Source organism: Cornus florida, unplaced genomic scaffold (genome assembly GCF_030987335.1).
Source record: "Cornus florida cultivar Cherokee Brave unplaced genomic scaffold, ASM3098733v1 CherokeeBrave_3.0.0_Hap2_Chr11, whole genome shotgun sequence".
Lineage (NCBI taxonomy): Eukaryota > Viridiplantae > Streptophyta > Magnoliopsida > Cornales > Cornaceae > Cornus > Cornus florida.
In genome coordinates this window covers 102,449,807-102,470,678 of record NW_026775581.1, presented here as the reverse complement: position 1 = coordinate 102,470,678, position 20,872 = coordinate 102,449,807, and the positions used below count along the sequence as shown (strand labels likewise).

Sequence of the window (20,872 nt, the reverse complement as noted above, 5' to 3'; positions counted from 1 at the left end):
ATATAAAGCATAATATTATATTTGTTGTAGAAGGTTAAAAGTATGAAAAGTTTCCTTTGACTTTTATATAATTCTTTTTCTTCTAACATGTTATAAATATTTTATAATTTTATTTTTAAATCTATTAATAATCAATAATTTAGTAAAAATATATAATTGCTATTTATATATATAATTTAATAAATACAATGAGCTACGAATTATAAATAAGTTATACTTGTGTAAAATGGTCTTTAAAAAATTAATAAAGTTCACTAAAAGTCACTAAATAGTCATTTTTATCAAATTATGTTGTAAAAAATTGTGATACATTTTGGGCCTTATGTGCAAGGACAAAAAAACATTTCTTTGGTTACGCATCTTTATCAAATTATGTTGTATAAAATTGCATATATGGGCTTATGTGTAAGGTTAAACAAATTTTTAATTGCGAAAATTGATTTCGTTATGTGACGTCGATACAAGTTCGGTTTTATTACATCGCGACCGCGATTGATATTAAGACTGCAAATCATAGGTTAAAAGTGTTATGAATGGTCTTAAAAAGTAAAAATAAAGGCCTCTATGCCAAATAGATATTGGTTTTATTAGTGTGCCAGGCTCATCCGAATCATAAATATTATATATGCGCAGACGCTTGTTGTACAAATATAATTGGAACGAACATAGCGTATAGTGCGTCGAGTGAGATAATTCATTAAGGAATCTTAACCTGGGCTTTTCTGTTGGCTATCTGCCCAAAAGTTTGAACATTAATAATATTTTTATCACTTTGCCCAACTAGTAGTAATAAAAATTTAAGTACTAGCCGGTATGTATTCGTCCAATAAGACCCGGTAAAATCATATAGCATAAGCCCCTATATTAATATCAGAGCCACAAGTCCATACAAAAATTGCCCCTAGTCCCCCACAAACCCTAAAATCCCAAATCTCCGCTCATTCCGACCTCGCATCTCTCGTTTCTCTGTTGTGACGGACGATCAGTGAGATCAGCCGCGATCGACGACCTTCGCTGATTTCCTTCAAACATTAGGTATGCATACATCCAATACCTATAAGAAATTTCATATATACAATTACATAATAATAATTACTGGATTTGTTTGTGTGTGTATATAATATGTGATGATAAATCCTTTGCAGCGTTTAAAGGTTTCTTTCGCACGAAAGAGTAATCTTTTAATCCTGTAGGTCTTGATCGGGTAGATTATTAGTACCTTATAATATATTTTTTAAGTTTCTTGTCAATTATGAATATGAGACCCAGAATTAAGCTTAGCAATTACGATATTGAAATAGGGATTTTATGTACCGGAATTTATCCAAACTTTGTATACCTAATACTGCAGTGGAGTGGTCTCACTGTAATTTACCAAAACTAAAAAGTTGCTTGGTTAATAATTCATATTGTGTGGGATTGAATTAGAGGGATTTATTATCGGAATTAATCCAAACTTTGTATACCTAATACTGCAGTGGAGTGGTTTCACTGTAATTTACCAAAACTAAAAAGTTGCTTGGTTAATGATTCATGTTGTTTGGGATTGAATTATAGGGATTTGAATAGATCTCAGATTGCTTTCTCGGTTGCATTAGCAGGCATAAGCTGAAATTTATTTTTTTATTTGTTTAAATGCGTTCATGCTCATGGACAAAATTGAAGTTTTGTCCGAGGTTAAACAAAGTGTTTGTTTCTTGATATTTGAACCCTCTCATGAATGACTATTGTACTCATGAGCAACACACAGCTGCTTACTAAGATTTCCATGAGCCTTAAGAACGAACGACTAGATGCTTTATTTATACACAATGGAAGTGATGGTGAAGTTGCTTCACAAATCAGAACCCAGCCATTGTGGTAACATGAAATTGAACAAACTGAACCAATCTCAATCTTTGAGCGAACCAATCCTACACCTCCTTGTTTCACGTTTCTTCAAGCCTCTCAAATGCGTTAAATTCTTAATAGCAACCATAATTCTTCTTCTAATTTGTCTTCTTCATCTCTGAAACCAAATTCTCAAAACCCTAGATCTTCGTTCTCGTGCGGGGTGGTGACTTCTTCTCTGTCATGGACCACCACTAATCTTGCGATCTGTAAGCTCCATCACCTCATCTTTGTGTTCAGCCTTTCTTTGAGTTAGTCGATTGTGTACACTTGTTGCATTTCGCGTGTCTTCTTCCTTCGTTTTTATTAGGGTTACGGACCTATGGTATGTATGAATTAGGTTTAGTTGGACTCGAAACTGGGTAGTGAAATACAAGTCAAAATAACCCGAACCGTGCCTCAATTGACTGTTGATGTCGGCTCAAGCCTTCTGAAGGCTTGGCATTTGGTAATTGATCTTTTCTTTTTCCTTTTTGGGTATCGGTTGGTCACCCCACTCTTATATTAAGTACTAACAGTTATAAAATGTGATCAAAATGTTTGTAACTCTATTTTTTAACCCATTTTGTAACCTTTATGACCTGGCTTAGGAGTGAGTAGAGTGACCAACCAATATCCAAAAAAAGAAGGAGAAAAAAGGTTAGTTACCAAATGCCAAGCCTTTGGATGGTTTCAGTCCACATCACCCCTCAATCGAGGCGCAGTTCGGGTTATTTTGACTTGTACTTGCTATATATGCTTCAGGCATCATTTCTAGGTGAATTGTTTTATAACCAAATCAGGATCTCACTCTCTTCCTGTGGCGATTTTGCTTTGTCGTGTGTGTTTTAAGTTTAAACTCTTTGAAAAATTGATTTTATTTGGCAGTGCATATTTAAGTTCTCATACATGTATAGACATGTACATATGATACTTATTATATGCATTTGTATATAGATCTGTGTATCCACAATCCATGTCATATTCTTTTATGTCATTAAAAGACAATGAGTTCTGGTGATTTTGAAGGGCCTTTATTATATTCAGTTTTGCTACGAAAGAAGAATAAAATCTAGCGTTTTGACATTCTATGTATTGAATTTAATATCCTCCCATAAGTTGATTTGAGTTAACTGCATTTTGATTGAATTGCTGTTTCTCTCTCCCTGTCACCCACTCTTCATTTTTTATAATTTTCTAGTCTTCTCTATTGTCATTTTAAAATGAATTTTCTCCTCAGGAAAGTAGGTTTATGTTGCAAAAGTGTCATTATATAGGATTCAGTTTAGTCTGTTGATTTGTTGGGAGTTATGAAGTTTATTGCATTGGCTAACCTAATTGCAGTTAATTTTTTTTCTTCCTTTTTTTTTTTCCCCTTAGTAAAAGTAGCTCATGATTTTGGTTGATCTAATTTTCTTTTTGCCCATTTAGGGCCTATTTTGAATTTGGCCATTTGTTGAATTTCAATAGCTCGGTTCACAATTTTACTTGGCATTTTAATGAAGAAGTCCTTCATCTATCATGAACCATTCAAGAGCAACCAGCGTATTTCTTTGTATTTTGTCATTTTTTATTTTGTTTATAATGACAATTCACTTATTTTCTAAAAAAGTTACAATTTTCTCAAATGTTTATTTAAGACGATGAATTATCACATTGAAATGCTTTGTAAAAGGCAAATAAGGTCATTCAAAGTAACATCTGAACTGGTGGTCACTATTGATTGCATTCTATATTGAAATTAGAAATGCTGTTTTTCTTCTTTTATTTATTTATTTATTTCTTTATTTTGGCTTTTTCAATAAGTTTGAATAATATTTGACAAGGTGAATGTCTATTGTAAATTGAGAAATTATCTCATGTGAATGGCAACCATGATTCAGCAGAGGGGGTAGAGCTGCCTTTGGAATTTCTAAAATTATATGGGGCTTATTTGATTTTGTAGAAATTTTTTAGATTTTTTTATTGCCCCCTCAATCATTCCAAGTATTTGAATTTCTGAGGTAAAGAATGAGGGCCACCTCTGACATTAGATGGTTAGAAGAAAATTTCTCAAAATAAGAAATCAGGATGAAAATTTATAGAGTCCATGCTCTATAAAGGGGATGTGGGGGTGGGGGGCGTATGAGAGAGAGCTTAAATGAATACATAAGTAATTAATGGGGACTGTAGCCATTCCACATCTAGTGGTCGTTCTGCTGCAGGTTTCATTTGATCATTGAACATATTATTAGGTAGAGTAAGTGTTGACTAAGTGAATGACTAACATCAGATTTTTTTGAGTGCAGGCTTTTGTATCAAATTGAACTTGCTTAAAATCCTGTGGAGGAAGAATCTACTGAACAACAAGAACATGTCATCAGGTAAGAAAGAAGAGAAAGGTGCCCAGGATGCGGCAGAAAGAATTAAGGCTGCAGCTTTGACAGCTGCGAAAGGCCTTAGCCGTGCTCAGGCTGAGCGAGCAGCTGCAGCTGCGGCCCGAAATGTAAATGCATATGGGCAGAAGGAAGAAGGGCCCAGCAGATGGCAGGAGAGGAAGGAGGCGAAGCGACAGATGTATTTGATGAGTACTGAGAAACAAGTAAAATTGGGTGAAAGGAAAGATCTCAAGTCTTCAATGTCTACCACAGGTGGTACAGCTTCGCAATGCCAAAAGTGTTTTCAAACCGGGCACTGGACGTATGAGTGCAAGAATGAGAGGGTTTACATTTCACGACCTTCTCGTACCCAGCAACTCAAAAATCCGAAATTAAGGATGAAGGTGTCAATCTCTTATGATTTGGATAACCCAGATATTCCTCAAGAGGCGAAGAGTGATAAGAGCGAAAAGGGCGAGAAGAGTAAAAAGAGAAGCAAAAGGAAGCATAGGTCAGATACTGAGTCAAAAAGCGATAGTGAGGCTTCAGTTTTTGAGTCTGATAGTGGGTCATCATCAGTTACTGGATCAGATTATTCTTCCGGAGAGAGTGATTCAAGTTACAGTTCATCCTCTGATTCAGAGGAAGAGAGGAAGAGGAGGAGGAGGAGGAATAAGAAGCAGCAGCAGAAGAAGAGGAGGCACCGTAGATACAGCTCAACTTCTGAGTCTTCTGAGTCAGACTCGGAGTCTGAATCTGATTCTGAAGATAGGAGCAGCCGGAGGAGGAGCAAGAGGCATAGCCGAAGGCGCTAAAAAGGCAGCAGTATGACAATAAGAAGCAACTTATGGTATAATGTAAGGTTTGTGTTGTAGTTGTGTATTTGTCTTGCAAGTCTGTTTGGCGTGCACTGTGAAAATTTTCTAGATTAGGGTTTGCACCTTTTTTTTTTATATCTTTTTCTTTTTGGATTGAAGTTGTAATTTTGACTGTTGTGTTATTGATGATACAGTTCCAGAAATGTGTGTAATTTTCTTTTGCCGCGGAAGTAAAGCCCCATGTTATTCAATTTGATTTTTCCTTCCAGAGGATCTCATAGTTGGTAGAATTATTTATGACAGGTATTATGGCTAAGCCTCTCAATCAACACAGCATCTAAATTTGAATGTCGGATTGTTTTAGTTACATGAATTTTTTATTCTGTGATGATACATCACAACACCTAATTCACATTTCATTTTCTTTTGAATAAAGAGTCCTAGGTCCTTGACTTGGTGACAGCAGTCCTCTTTTTTTTTTTTTTTTTCATGAATTAAAATCCATGGCTAATCATAGAGCAAGCATCCACAATTGATGAAAATTCACCATCTACTTGGATAGAGAGAGAGAGAGGGAAGAGAAGGAGAAGGAAGAGAGAAACGGGTTTATGTTCGGCTGATATATTATATTAATTAAGGGCAGAAGTGCAAGTTAGCTAGGGAAGAGGGTTGAGTCTGTTCATGGGTTTTGAATTATTTATATTTTGATATTTAGCCATTTGGGAGGACAGAAAGAGGGTTCGGAAAAGAATAGGGGGGTGAAGAGAGAGAGAGAGGGAGAGAGAGTTTTCATCACGTGTCTACTCCAACGAGTCCTCTGTGCATTCCCTTCCAATTACCCAATTTCGTCTCCACTCCAAGCCAAACCCTCCAGGCCTCCATTGATACTTATCATAACCTAAGATTCTGTCTCCACCACATATCTCATCCACTGGACCGGCAAGAGCCAGGATTTTCATCTTCACTGAGTACCGGTCTCAACCTATACAGAATCTATTCATAAGGGGCTCTCCACCCATACAAAACATATCCATTAAGAAGTCTCAACTTACAAAATATATTAGAAAATTTTAGTTCATTAAACATATCCTTTAAGAAGTCTCAATTTCATCTTCACTGAGTACCGGTCTCAACCTATACAGAATCTATTCATAAGGGGCTCTCCACCCATACAAAACATATCCATTAAGAAGTCTCAACTTACAAAATATATTAGAAAATTTTAGTTCATTAAACATATCCTTTAAGAAGTCTCAATTGTGACATAGCCATGCTTCCAGCCACATTTTTTTAGGAATGCAACAGCTTTGACGCCATGCCGGTAAATGATTTCTCATCAAAGCTGCAGCCTCCTTTGTAAATTAATCTCCATGACAGCATAGTCTTGACGCAATTTTTTAATGGCGTCCAACTGAATTAGCAGAGCAGGTTGTAAACCACCTGCAGACGGATGTTGCCAGCCATTCTGAAATAAAGGACAATAATGGATATACATGATCTGCAAATTTATCCTCTCTTCTATGTTATTATTAAGCACAAGGAGGCAATATTCGCACTCTGCTTCTCTATACTTACCCTACAGAAATGACACTTATATCCCTAATTTTATAAATAAATATTAACTTTTTTTCAAATACCACAATCACCCTCCTCCCTCTCTCCCCACAAATCACGTGTGATGTCTTCGAGATTTCCAATTGGTATTCCTACTATATATATAAGCAAACAAGATTGCAAAGTTTAATAGAATATGTTATTTGTTAGTATATTGAAATAATATTAGAAGCGTAAAAAAATTACTAGAAGCAGTATCTTCTTCATTCAATTTAGGCGTTCTAAAATTATGTAGCTACATAGGTATGGACTAAATATCAATTTTAGAAAGAAAAAAGAAAAAGAAAAAGAAAGAAGACTTATAATAGGTATCTAAATGACATAGAAAAAATAAAGTCCATATGATGTGCGGAAGAAATATATATTACAGTCATTGCCATTGAATTGGAGTGTTGTGTCAACATCTCTCTTTTTTTTTTTTTACACACGCACATGTTCTTACAATCTTTTTTTGTTCAATAATTATTCACCATTTTGTCACTGAGTTTACAAAAAAAAAATTTACCTACAATTCATCTCTTCCTCTTCTTTATTTATTTATTTTTTTTCATATTAGTTTTCATAATTACTTATTTAGGTTTATTTTTCTCATATTTAGAACTGTATATTTTTTCTCAATATATAATAATAAGAATAATATAATACAAACAATTGTATTAAAATTGATTTATAAAATTTTCAATTTTAAAATATATAGTATTAGTTCAGCAAGAACTCTGTAATGAGAAAAGTCTCATGCACCGGATTGAACTTTATTTTTTAATTTTTTTTCGCTCAAACCCTAAATTATGATTCTTGGCTCCGTTCCTAATTATACAGAAATAAAATAAAACGAAGAATACGAGAGAGTACATGTGCATCCGAGTGAAATAAGGCGTTGCCTAGTTGTGTTTGGATGCCATTCCATCATCAAGATCAGCAACCACACTAAACGCATTAAAAACTAGCACTGGAGATGCAGAAGGTCTTTAACCTGGACTGAACCCCATCCAAAGAACAATAGAAGTTGAAACCCTATCAACAATCAAACCCCTAATATAAAAGAGAGATTTTGTTGTTTGTAAATTGGGTAGAGAGTGGCGGGAGGGCAAAAAAAAAAAAAAACATTAGAGTAAGTAAAAAAAAAAAAAAAAAAAAAAAAAAAAAAAAAAAAAAAGATTATAGTACAAAGGGTAGTTAGGGTATAACGAAATAAGAGATGATGCCTTAATTAGTTTAATTATGAACTTTTTTGTCATTCACTTTAAAGAAAGAAAAAAAGGAAAGAAAAAAAAAAAAAAAAGGTGTAATGTAGATGTAGAGAAGCGGAATGCGAATATAGTCTCCCTGACCACATGCATGACCTAACATTTGACAACCCTTGCGGAACATTATGTTATGTTAAGAAATATGATGCCCGGTCTTCATCTGTATGTATTGAACATGAGTATTTAAAAATAAAAATGAAATTGTAAATCTTTGGGGAGATTTTCAATATTTTGAACATTATGTTATGTTAAGTAATTACCTATTATACAATTTTACTATATTTTTTTTTACTATTTTTATTTCCCTTTCTTTTTGATTTTTTCGGATTTTCTCTCAAAGAAAATAATTTATTCCCTACTTTTATTTTTGGCTTCAAAAGAGAGAATTTATTCCATAGTGACTTATTTATTTATATATATATATATTTGGGTATAATCGAAATAGGTATTTATTTAACAAAGTTAATTTTTTTTTCACTCTTTTATGTGTCCTGTCAAAAGTAATAATTTATTTGATATTACTTTGGTCTTATCAAAAGAGATAATTTTTTTTAATAGTTTTCTTTTCGTATTATTTTTTGGGTAATTATAGAGGCTAGCGATTGGACTTTGATCGGATAATTTCTTTAACAAATATATATTTTTTGGGGAGTTTTTGTAATTTTTTCAATAAATATATTTGTTTTGGGGTTTTTTCCATGTCAAAAGAGACAATTTTTTTAGTAGTTACTTTTTATTTTTTTAGCCCAGTTTAAAGAGGCAATTTATTCAACATAATTTTATTTTTTTTTGGTTAGGTAAGTGTTTATAAAGTAATAATTATTTACATGTAAAGTTAAGGTAAAAATAAGAAGAAGAAAACAAAAAAGAAAGGGAAAAAATTCATTTGTTGTAAAAAGAAATAAACATATATAAACGCCTTACCTTATTTTTTTTTTCTTTATATTTTTGTAATAAATCTCTGAATCCATCTTGTGTGAATGGATTCTTTCCTTCCTTTCTTTCTTTTTTCAATATTTTTAAAAAGCATGTAAAAAAAAAAAAAGTATGCTTATTATGTTATTGGTCTAAAAAAGGTCATTAGGCCTTTTAAATATGTTTTTATATATTATATAAATGCACACACATGTTTTATATGGATTTAGACTAACCTTATGGAAAGTGATACACACACACACTTTAAATATGAATTTCTATAATTATAATTTTAATTGAAGTAAAATTATGAAATTAAGTTTTAGTTGAAGTAAAATTGTTAAGAAGATTGCATACAGTGAAAGGTAGTTTTGTCCAAACATGACTTAGTTTTTAATGCACCATAAAAATAAGAAACAATTAATTAATGATATTAAAAATAACCAATGAAGACGGCCCTTAGCATTACTGGATATATAATACAGAATGTTAATACAATCCAAATGTAGCCTTTCTTTTTCTCTCCTTTTTTTTCCGGAGAATGAAGCTAATATTATAATAATTAAAGGAGCTGTACATATGAGGCCTATGGCCCATATGTAAAGCAAACCAAACATTATTTTTTGTTTTTCAAAATTTCTTATAGGATAAGGAATTACCAACAACGGACTTTTGATAATAAGAAGCTGCGCCAAACACCGTCAAAATCCTTTTAACACAAGAAAATTATGAAATGGTTGTTTTGCGGCTTTTGCATTTCAAAACAATTGGAATATAAGCACAGGTGTGTGTATATATATATATTCTGACTTAATATCTGATTATATGACCAGAAAATCTAATAATAAACTATATTGTCTGCATTTTATTTTTTATTTTTTAAAAAACAGTTGTCATGGGACCCGACCAATACCTAGTGGAGCAGAGCTTGACTTTTTATGCTTGGATTCGTGTTCTCATGTGACCAGTCCTCGATCGAAATAATCTAAATCCTGGAGGGTACTTGAGTAATTTGTATGGTTGGGTTAAAAGAAATTTAAATCCATATATAAAGGTGAACAGCGTAAACAGTATAATATTTTAGTTTTTTAATTAGTTCTGGTTTTTTTTTTAATGTAAAATTTTTTTTTGTAAAAGTTTATAGTTTGATAATATTTGTTGTTATAAAAAACAACAACCAAGGCAGAACGAGTACTCACTATCTCCTTCATGTTTTTCCTTTTCTTTTCCATATATATATATATATATATTTGTTTGGTAAGGTAACACGATTATCTTTCTTTTCCTTTCTTTTTACTTAATTTTCCTTCAACCCAAATACACTCTTTACCAACGAAAACTTATCCGCTACTTTATTTTCCTTCACCCAAATATACACTTTAAAAACAATAACTTATCCGCTTCCATTCTTCTTCCCTTCGAATTTAAATCTACCTAAAAGAAAAATATTGTACGTATAAGTATTTTTAAAAAAAGATATTATTTATGTAACCTCGGCTTAAATTTAATACCATTCCCATTGCACATGTAACATAATCTTATTATGACATATTCAAATTTTTTTTGGAATACTAAGTTTATTAATTTAACTTTTAACATTTCTTGTCTTGTAAAAAAAAAAAAAAAAAAATAATAGTCGATGTAATTTGTGCATTGTTGATGCAGTGTGTATTTCATGATCACATCAGTTTAATTTTACAGCCTTGAAAAATTACCATCACACGACGAGAAAAAACATGAACAACCCTACATTTATTCATGCTTCTTGACTCCTCTCTTGCTAAATATCTGGACAACTTGCTGAATTAATTACTGCTTTGCAGTATAGAAAGTGAGTGAAAAAGGACATGGTCATGTGGTATGTAAATATATATATATTTTTTAATTATTTTTTATTTAATATTAGAGAGAGACAATTAATGTCAATGGGATAAGAAGTTTACATATAGAGGAGATGGATATTGGGTTTGACCATATTGCAGGACCAGAAATGAGAGACAAACAGTCTCATACCATACACAATCATAATCTTTTCTTCTTTCTCATCTTCCATTTCTTCATTTTTACTCTCTGCTCTGCAACAACACCAAATAGGCTGGAAGAAGAACCAGTGGGTTACGGCTACACCCTCCGTTCGGTGACCGTCGATCCCTATGGCAAGTTTTTGACCGCTCATCTTCAACTCATCAACAACTCCTCAGTTTATGGATTGGACATTACACATCTCAGGCTACTCACGTAAGTCAATTTAACTACTATTAATTACTTTTTCTTTTCTTTTCCTTTTTTGATAAATGACCAATAATTCACACACTCACTTGAATCCTTAAAGAAGATGTCAATGGATTACAAGATTTGATGGTTAATGATTTATGAGTTTAGATTGCTGTAGGCAAAACTCAATCGTTATACGTTACTGTAACAATTGTTTATTTAAATTTTAAAAATGTTATAATTATTTGAACTCCCAGTCTTAATCATTAAATGGAATTACATATATGATGTAGGCTTATTAATTGTTAATGTAGATTAAAGTTGCCAAATTTTAAGAGAAAATGACTTCTACAAACTATCAACCTCAGTTGGTGAATTAAAATCTAACAATATGGTTCCTGGTGGAGGGTTTTATCGGCTCGTTTGGTTAAAATTAAATATAGGAAAAAATATATATAAAAAGAGACAATAAAAATCTAAAAATATTGTATAGAATATGTTTCGTAGTGGAGTGTTCTATTGTCTCATTTGGTATTAAAAAATAGTGAAAAAAATTAAAAATTTATCTTTATTTAATTGGTTGAAAAAATAAAGATAGGATTTTAAGGTTTTATTCATATTGAAGTAATAAAAAATGAAAAAAAAAAAAAAAAAAAAAAAAACTTTCTTTGCATTATTTAGGCGTGATAAATTTTTATAAGAGGACTGTCTAACAATACAAAGTTTATGAAGTTTATTTTGAAGATATTGAAAACTGAAAAATTAAGTTTACTTTCAAGCTATAAAATTTTATTACTCTATATTCCAAATCACTCGCGGTCCCTGAAATGTCTCTTTCAGTTGTTACAATATTAATTAGTTTGACTAATAAAAATTAGTAAAACTAAACATCAATAAAGATCATGGAAAACATGGCGTGCTAGTTGTTGTTACAATAGTAATTAAAGATAAGTAAGTGAATGATCAACTCATTCCATATTAAAATATAAATTAACGACATTCATTTCAATTTTACAGGAACCTACCCCCGAGTCTAAATTTGGTAAAGTGTCCAGAGTTCTTCTTCCATTATCCATTAAAATCACTCATGTATCATATAGAATATATGTATGTATATATATATAATTTGACCTATAAAAAAGAGTCGCGCATAGTTTGCTAATGACATAAACAGAGATGAGGAATCATATAATAATTTATGTTATGCGAGTGACTAACCCAACTTTCTGAAGTTGGAAAGTGACTTAGATTTTGTGTTTTATTTGTGTAATCATTTATTACAAAGTCTCTCTCTCTCTCTCTCTCTCTCTCTGTGAAAACTCTCCACTTTCTGAAGATGCCATTGCCAGCACGCAACCTCTCCAAAGACGCATTATTTTGCAGCATATCACGCAGTCTCTTCCTCCAAAAACGTCCTCACTGGGAGCAAATCTCCGAAATATGCTACTGATATTTTGCTAATATGGTTTTGGGTATATATATGTATCTTTCTATATACTAGTAGATATTTTAAAATTATAAATTTTTTAATAATATTATTTTATAAGTATATTGATATCTATTCTATTAGCATTCTAAATTTAATAATAATAATAATAAATTACTTATTTAATGTAATGTGTTAAAAAAAGTGAATGTTAATATATAGGAGTATGATTTTGTAGTTTAAGATAAGCAACAAAATATTTGATTATTATTTGAAATATGTGCAAGTGCAACTTGCAACTACTCTAAACAAAAGTCTATTAGATGCTACTTGTATGTCTCAGTTTGAAATTTATCTTGTTCGGTCAAGTAAAGGACCCAAGTCCGAGTAATGTTTTATTGGGTAAGAAAATATTAAAACAATGCCACTGTTGTTAAAAACACATTTTTAATTCTATACATATTTTTTTTTTAACTTCATTTTTCATACAATAAATTTGACAATCAATATTTTGTTATTGAGTCATAGTTTCATGAATTTATAATTGAGATAAAAAATATTCTCCTGTCTCAAAATTGTGAATCACAGTTCTCAAAATGTTAGTTATTTTAAAATAAAGAGAGTAATAATTTAAGCACTGACTGAAAATGGAGTCAGTTATCTTACCATATGTGATGAAATTTATCACTATTCTTACATAAATTGAATTCGATAAGTAGTAATTTTTTTTTTAAGAGTAATGATATTTGTACTGAATTGTTGCATGGAATGTTTCTAATTGGTTATTTACGCATAGTACATATAGGTGGAGGGCCTCACTTCGTTATTTATGTGATTTGTTGTAATGAGTTGTCAGACCTATTTTTTTTAATCGATCTATTTATACATAAATAAAGAAATGAGACCCTCCACTTATATGTACTAGTATAAATAACTAATCAGAAACATTTAGTGTAATAATTTGGCGCAACAAATCAACACAAGTATTATTACTTTTGGGGTTCTTGTTGAATACAACAGCGACAAGTGAAAAAAATGGTGGGGGTCATTTATGTATGATTAATTTAAGACTTTATGAAAAAAAAAAAAAAAAAAAATTAAGAGTTTTTATTTTTTCGAAAGTTAATTAATTCAAGAGAATTGTTATTTAAATTCCAAAAGTTACGTGGCCTATTAATATATCAACTCCCATTCTTCCCCTAAAAGTAGATTACCAGAGTTCCAGTTCTCAAAGTTGAATTAATTTTTATTTTTATTTTTATTTTAAAACAAACACCTAATCATAACAAAATCAAATTATTGTATTTCAATTTTTAACTGCACAGCTGGGCGGAGGGGGATCTCCTGAATATTCGAATCACAGATGCCGATCATCCCAGATGGGAAGTCCCACCGGAATTCATCCCTCGCGGCACTTCGCACCCCCACCGTCGTCTGCCGGAAAACCACCGAACCTCAACGGAATACCACCAAACCTCAGCGAAAAACTACTTCCTCTCCAACCCAGATTCAGACCTCGTCTTCACTCTCCACAACTCCACCCCATTCGGCTTCACCGTCTCCCGCCGCTCCTCCGGCGACATCCTCTTCGACACCTCGCCGGATGCGTCAGATCCCGGCACCTTCCTCGTCTTCAAGGATCAGTACCTCCAGCTCTCCTCCTCTCTTCCACCACACAGATCCTCTCTCTACGGCCTCGGAGAGCACACCAAGAGCTCCTTCAGGCTGACCCACAATCAGACTCTGACCATGTGGAACGCCGACATCGGAAGTCGAACTCCTGATGTCAATCTATATGGGTCACACCCTTTTTACATGGACGTCCGGTCGCCGGATTCTGACGGCAGAGTTCCGGCGGGAACCACCCACGGTGTATTGTTGCTCAACAGTAATGGCATGGACATTGTGTATACTGGTGGCAGAATTACATACAAGGTTATTGGGGGTATTCTTGATTTATATTTCTTCACCGGACCGACGCCGGAAATGGTTATGGAGCAGTATACAAATCTCATCGGAAGGCCTGCCCCAATGCCATACTGGTCTTTTGGTAAGTAGTAAATTAGTATAGGATACATTATTCTTTATATTATTATTCTGATTACATATAATATATAGTATAATTTAGTGGTTTAACGCTTGAATTTTAGTGTCAGTAGCGCGAGAGTTCGACCCTTTAGAATGTCTCTTTTGTCTTTTGGGGACCGTGACTCCCAAAAGAATGTCTCCTGTGAGTAACACTTCATTTCCTCAAAAGAGACATTGTGAGTAACACTTCAGTTCCTCAAAAGAGACATTAATTTTGGGATAGACCTAGTATCGTATATTAGGTCAGTCTCTGATCTACAAGACCCCAGTAATGTCCCATATGAGTTTGCTGTTTGGTTCTTCAATTAGTGTTAATTATTGTGATAAGTTTAGAATAGTTAAATGATTTCATTTAGCAAAATAGGGACATTTTGGTTCTCCAAGAAGAAAATGTAGAAGTTTGCGTTTTCCTTTGCTTAAGAGCAATGTTTTGGAACCCATTTCATAGTGTTTAATTTGAGCGGGCAAGTTATGTAGGCTTAATGAAGATTTACCTTTAGCTCAGGGAAGAAAAAGGAATATTAACTTTTAATTTATTTTCTTATTACTGAAATAGGTATGCAAACTGCACTTGTTTCATTCAAATTCGACACTTTTAAAATTGAGTATGTTATCATAATTTATGATGCTCTTTTGTGTTAATGTTTAAGATTTTGAGCTTTCATTTCTCTTTATATGGGATTTTGAAATTCAAAGGTTGGCTTAATGTTTTGGGTTATAAATAGTGTTTCAAATACTACGAAGTGATCTAAATCGTTCAATTTCATTCCAATATTTGTTCAATTTCATTTCAATACTGTTTTTTTGGGGACATTTAGAAGTTTGTCATCCAGGCAGAGGAAACCCCAAAACTTGTGTATTTAGTCATTATTGCTATATGCACCATTCATTGAGTCTTGGGAACCAACATGCACTCTTGAAGCCGGAAAATTTGAAGGGAAGGGTGAGGAAAAATTGTTTATTGGCTGATTGGGATTCATTTTTATTGCTTAGTCGGGATTATTCCCTCTTTCTACAATCCCGTTATGTGTTTTCTGAGTTAGATTAGTCTCAAGGTTAGTGATGAATTCTCATTTCAACATTGCTTTACATTTCATTGTCTTTTAGGATTTCACCAGTGCCGTTATGGTTACAAAGATATCTATGATGTTGAGAATGTGGTTGCTGAGTATCGAAAACATGGAATCCCTCTCGAGGTTATGTGGACAGATATTGATTACATGGATGGCTACAAGGATTTCACTCTTGATCCCATTAATTTTCCTTTGGACAAGATGAGGAATTTCGTTGATACACTACACCGAAATGGTCAGAAATATGTAGTCATCTTAGATCCTGGTGAGTCACAACAAACTCAGAGTGTTCCTTTCTGCTCAAACTCTCATTTCAAATATTAATCTCAATCTGTTTACAGTCATAGTCGAGTCAAATGCACTTTGCGAGTTAGCTAAAACACTCAATATCTCTTTATTGACAATCGAGATTTATGTATTATTGAACACAGGTATCAGTGTGAATAAGACGTATCAAACCTTCATAAGAGGGATGCAAGCTGACATCTTTATAAAACGTGATGGAGTCCCTTACCTAGGCAGCGTTTGGCCAGGGCCAGTCTACTTCCCTGATTTTGTAAATCCTGCTGGTGGAATTTTCTGGGGTAATGAAATCAAAATATTCCGAGATCTTCTGCCTGTTGATGGCCTTTGGATTGACATGAATGAGATATCCAATTTCATTTCATCCCCTCCCACCCCATTTTCTACCCTCGACAACCCTCCATATAAGATTAATAATGCTGGAATTCGACGCCCCATTAACGAGAAAACTGTCCCAGCAACAGCTATACACTTCGGTAACATGACCGAGTACAATGTTCATAACCTTTATGGATTTTTAGAATCAAAAGCTACCGGAGCAGCATTAATCAAATCAACTGGCAAAAGGCCGTTCGTACTTTCTAGATCGACTTTTGTGGGCTCTGGCAAGTACACAGCTCATTGGACTGGAGACAACGCTGCTACGTGGAATGATCTAGCATACACAATTCCAAGCATCTTAAATTCTGGACTGTTTGGGATTCCAATGGTTGGAGCTGATATATGTGGTTTTTCTGATAACACTACTGAAGAACTTTGCGGGCGATGGATTCAGGTAAAACCTATTGATTTTTTTCACACTGCACTTGGGTTGGAGTCTATTTTGCTACTTATTCGACATCTTTGGAAAATAACATGGTTTTAAACTTTCATAAAAATCATTTCGGGTGATCATGCAATCTTGTTTTTTATATTGTGACTGCAAGTAATATGAAAAACATGTTATAATGTAGCTAGGGGCCTTTTATCCCTTTGCAAGAGACCACTCAGAGAAGTATACTATCCGTCAAGAGCTCTATGTCTGGGATTCAGTCGCTGCGACAGCCAAGAAGGTGCTTGGGCTCCGCTACCGGCTACTACCCTACATTTATACATTAATGTACGAGGCACACATAAAAGGGATCCCCATTGCACGGGCCCTTTTCTTCTCGTTCCCACAAGACATCAAAACTTACAATATCAACTCACAGCTTCTTATCGGTAAAGGTGTAATGGTGTCACCAGTGCTTGAGCCGGGGGCAGGCTCGGTTAATGCATACTTCCCAGCAGGAAACTGGTTTGACCTCTTCAACTACTCGAAGTCAGTGAGCGTGAATCCAGGAAATTACGTGACACTTGATGCACCACCTGATCACATAAACGTGCATGTCCGGGAAGGGAACATATTGGCCATGCAAGGAGCAGCCATGACAACACAAGCAGCTCGGAAGACGCCATTCCAGCTCTTGGTGGTCATCAGCAGCAGGGAAAACAGCACCGGTGAAGTTTTCTTGGATGATGGCGAGGAAGTGGAGATGGGAGGGGAGGGAGGGAACTGGAGCTTAGTAAAATTTTATGGCAGTGTAATACAGAATAAAGTAAAAGTAAAATCTGTGGTTGTTAATGGAGAATTTGCTGTGAGTCAGAAGTGGTTCATTGATAAAGTGACTTTTATAGGATTGAAAGGTGTTACGAAGTTGAAGGGTTATGAGTTGATTACTGATAGGGGAGCAAATCTGCATGAAAACTTGGGAATTAAAACTAGTTCTGATGGCAGTGGATCATTTGTTACTGTGGACATCTCAGTAAAGTTACCTATTGGGAAGGAGTTCTCATTAGAGATGAGGCTCAGCTAGTAATGTAAAACTATTAAAAACAGAATAATGTTGCCATTAGATAACACTATTGTTTGGCATCTCTTTACATTGGGAATAAAATTATTCGGCTTCTACAGGTATATTTCATGTAGTGATTTCATTGGGAGAATTGACAATTTAAGTGAGACGACCAAATCACCAAATGGGTTATTCAAGGAGACTAGGGTTCCGTTTGTTTGGATGTAAAATATTTTTTTATCTTTTGATATTTGGTTGTCATTAAAATATTTACGAAGAAAAAATATATTAAGATTTAACAAAAAAAACTTATCTATTTTATATTTCCCGTTCAATGAACTCCGTAGATCTTTGCTAAGTATCAAAAAAGTAAAAATAAAAAATATTTTACCTGTAAATGGCGAAACAAGCAGAACCTAGATGAGGAAGGGTATAACCAAACATGCTCTAAATTTTAGAAAAAAATAATACTTATGTAGTCACCGTTTAAATTTATATCATAATAGGGCGATGCCCCCTCCTGGTCTAGCCTCGCTCACTATAAATATAGTAATTTTTATTTTAATTTATACATTTATAAGAAATATTCTATATAATGCCCTCCTAAAATTTTAAATTTCTAAAATTGTCTTCTAAATTTTTCTTTCCTTTTTCTTGTGCTCTTAATATTCATTTCATTTCCTTAAAAAAAAAAAAGTTAAATTTTCCTTCTTTACTCAAATTCTAATTTTTTTTCCTTTCAAATTTCTTGTGCTCTTAATATTCATTTCATTTCCTTAAAAAAAAAAAGGTTAAATTTTCCTTCTTTACTCAAATTCTAATTTTTTTTCCTTTCAAATTTCTCATTTTTCTTCCCTTTTTCTTCTTCTATTTTTTTTTTTTTTGGCCCCCTACTTCTTAACATTATTCTTTTTGCATTTAAGAATGATGTATATAGTATGTAAATTTTTTTTTCTTCTTATTTAAATTATAATTTTTTATTTACAGTGCCCCCTCTGAATTAAAATCCTAACTCCACCCCTATGATTCACACGTGTAACATAATCTTATTATAACATATTCAAATTTAAAAAAAAAAATGAAACAAAATAAAAATGTTTGTGTCATCATTTGTTGCATACCCAGTACTATATTATAATTTCATACATAATTTTATCTCACCAGGGGAAAAAATGCAGAGAGAGAGAGACTTGCAGAGAAATCGTATTGGGTGTATAGAATCATGCACGATCCGCTTCTATGCACATTTGGGTGCAATCAATAATACAACATTGACATAATAATATTAAATCGAAAATGTAACAAAAATCTAAACGTATTGCGTACAAGGCGGATCCAAGGGTGGGTAATGTTAGCCCAGTCCAAAATTACCATACTACTTTAAGCCCAGCTCAAAAAAAATAATAATAATAATAATGTTAGCCCAGTCCAAAATTAGCCCACTCCATTCAGAAAGGCTGAATCTGCCCTTGATTACATATATTCTTATTTAATTATGTCTGCAGTGTAATAATTTGATTTAAATGCGTCGTGCATCATCAATGTAATTTGTTGCATTGTTGATACAGTGTGTATTTCATGATTGCATCAGTTTATTTTACAGCCTTGATCACAGGATGAGAAAAAACATGAACAAGTATTTATTCATGCTTCTTGACTCCTCTCTTTCTAAATATGTGGACAACTTGCTGAATTAAATACTGCTTTGCTGTATAGACTCACTTTATATACAGCAAAGCAATATTTAATACGTCATTTTCACTCACTTTTTATGCAGCAAATTAATATTTAATACGTCATTTTCTATTTAGTAAATCAGTATTTAATACGTTATTTTGACTCACTTTCTATACAGCAAAACAGTATTTAATTTAGCAAGTTGTCCACATGTTTAGAAAGAGGGGAGTCAAGAAGCATGAATAAATGCAGTGTTGTTCATGTTAAAAAAAAAAAAAAATTATTTTTTATTTATCAATATTAGAGAGAGAGAGAGAGAGAGACAATTAATGTTAATGGGATAAGAAGTTTATATATAGAAGAGATGGATATTGGGTTTGACCATATTGCAGGAACAGAAATGAGAGACAAACAATCTCATTCCATACACAATCATAATCTTTTCTTCTTTCTCATCTTCCATTTCTTCATTTTTACTCTCTGCTCTGCAACAACCCCAAATGGGCAGGAAGAAGAACCAGTGGGTTACGGCTACACCGTCCGTTCGGTGACCGTCGATCCCTATGGCAAGTTTTTGACCGCTCATCTTCAACTCATCAACAACTCCTCAGTTTATGGATTTGACATTACACATCTCAGGCTTGTTCTCACGTAAGTCAATTTAACTACTATTAATTACTAAGTTTTTTTTTTTTTTTTTGATAAATGCCGAATAATTCACTCACTTGAATCCTTAAGAAGATGTCAATGGATTACAACATTTGATGGTTAATAAGTGATTTATGAGTTTAGATTGCTGTAGGCAAAACTGTTATAAGTCACTGTAACAATTGTTTATTTAAATTTTAAAAATGTTATGATTATTTGAACTCCCAGTCTTGATCATTAAATGGAATTACGTATATGATGTAGGCTTATTAATTGTTAAGTAGATTAAAGTTGCCAAATTTTAAGAGAAAATGACTTCTAGAGATTATCAACCTCACTTGGGGAATTAAAATATGGTTCCTGGTGGGTTTTATCGTCTTGTTTGGTTAAAATTAAATATCTATAAAGAGACAATAAAAATATAAAAATATTGTATAGAATATGGTTCCTAGTGGAGTGTTCTATTGTCTCATTTGGTATTAAAAAATGGGAAATTTTTTTTTTATTTAATTGATTAAAAATAAAGATGGGATTTTAAGGTTTATTAATATTAAAGTAATAAAAAATGAAATGAATGAAAAGAAGATAATTTTTTTTTTTCATTATTTAGGCATGATAAAAATTTATAAGTAATTAAAGATACTGAAGTGGATGATTGACTCATTTCATACTTAAATAAAACAAAAAATAAAAAATTGACATTCATTTCGATTTTACAGTATTTTTTAACTTCTCCATTATAGTTTTGGTAAAATGTGAGTTGGTCTTTTTATCCATTACAAATTCTAATGACGACATTTAAGCGGAAG

At 32.9% G+C, this 20,872-nt stretch overlaps 2 protein-coding genes across 2 annotated transcripts; both read left to right on the top strand.

Moving 5' to 3' along the window:
- The first annotated feature begins 766 nt into the window (after positions 1-766).
- LOC132286917 (uncharacterized) lies at positions 767-5,295 on the top strand. The gene is made up of 2 exons (XM_059789349.1): positions 767-1,035; positions 4,158-5,295. The coding sequence occupies exon 2, from the start codon at positions 4,223-4,225 to the stop codon at positions 5,039-5,041; it is 819 nt and encodes a 272-aa protein (XP_059645332.1). The 5' UTR covers positions 767-1,035; positions 4,158-4,222; the 3' UTR covers positions 5,042-5,295.
- Positions 5,296-10,759: 5,464 nt separating this feature from the next.
- On the top strand, positions 10,760-17,860 carry LOC132283463 (alpha-glucosidase-like). Its single transcript, XM_059785406.1, has 5 exons — positions 10,760-11,058; positions 13,786-14,510; positions 15,656-15,886; positions 16,053-16,699; positions 16,878-17,860. Exons 1-5 carry the CDS (start codon positions 10,775-10,777, stop codon positions 17,757-17,759), a joined length of 2,769 nt encoding a protein of 922 aa, XP_059641389.1. The 5' UTR covers positions 10,760-10,774; the 3' UTR covers positions 17,760-17,860.
- Positions 17,861-20,872: the final 3,012 nt, after the last annotated feature.

Bases quoted from the DNA above. Each gene is read 5' to 3' on its own strand.
- LOC132286917 (XM_059789349.1), top strand. From the start codon at position 4,223: ATGTCATCAGGTAAGAAAGAAGAGAAAGGTGCCCAGGATGCGGCAGAA.
- LOC132283463 (XM_059785406.1), top strand. From the start codon at position 10,775: ATGGATATTGGGTTTGACCATATTGCAGGACCAGAAATGAGAGACAAA. The intron at 11,059-13,785 runs GTAAGTCAATTT...TTAACTGCACAG, and splicing joins ACACATCTCAGGCTACTCAC to CTGGGCGGAGGGGGATCTCC. The intron at 15,887-16,052 runs GTGAGTCACAAC...TATTGAACACAG, and splicing joins TGTAGTCATCTTAGATCCTG to GTATCAGTGTGAATAAGACG.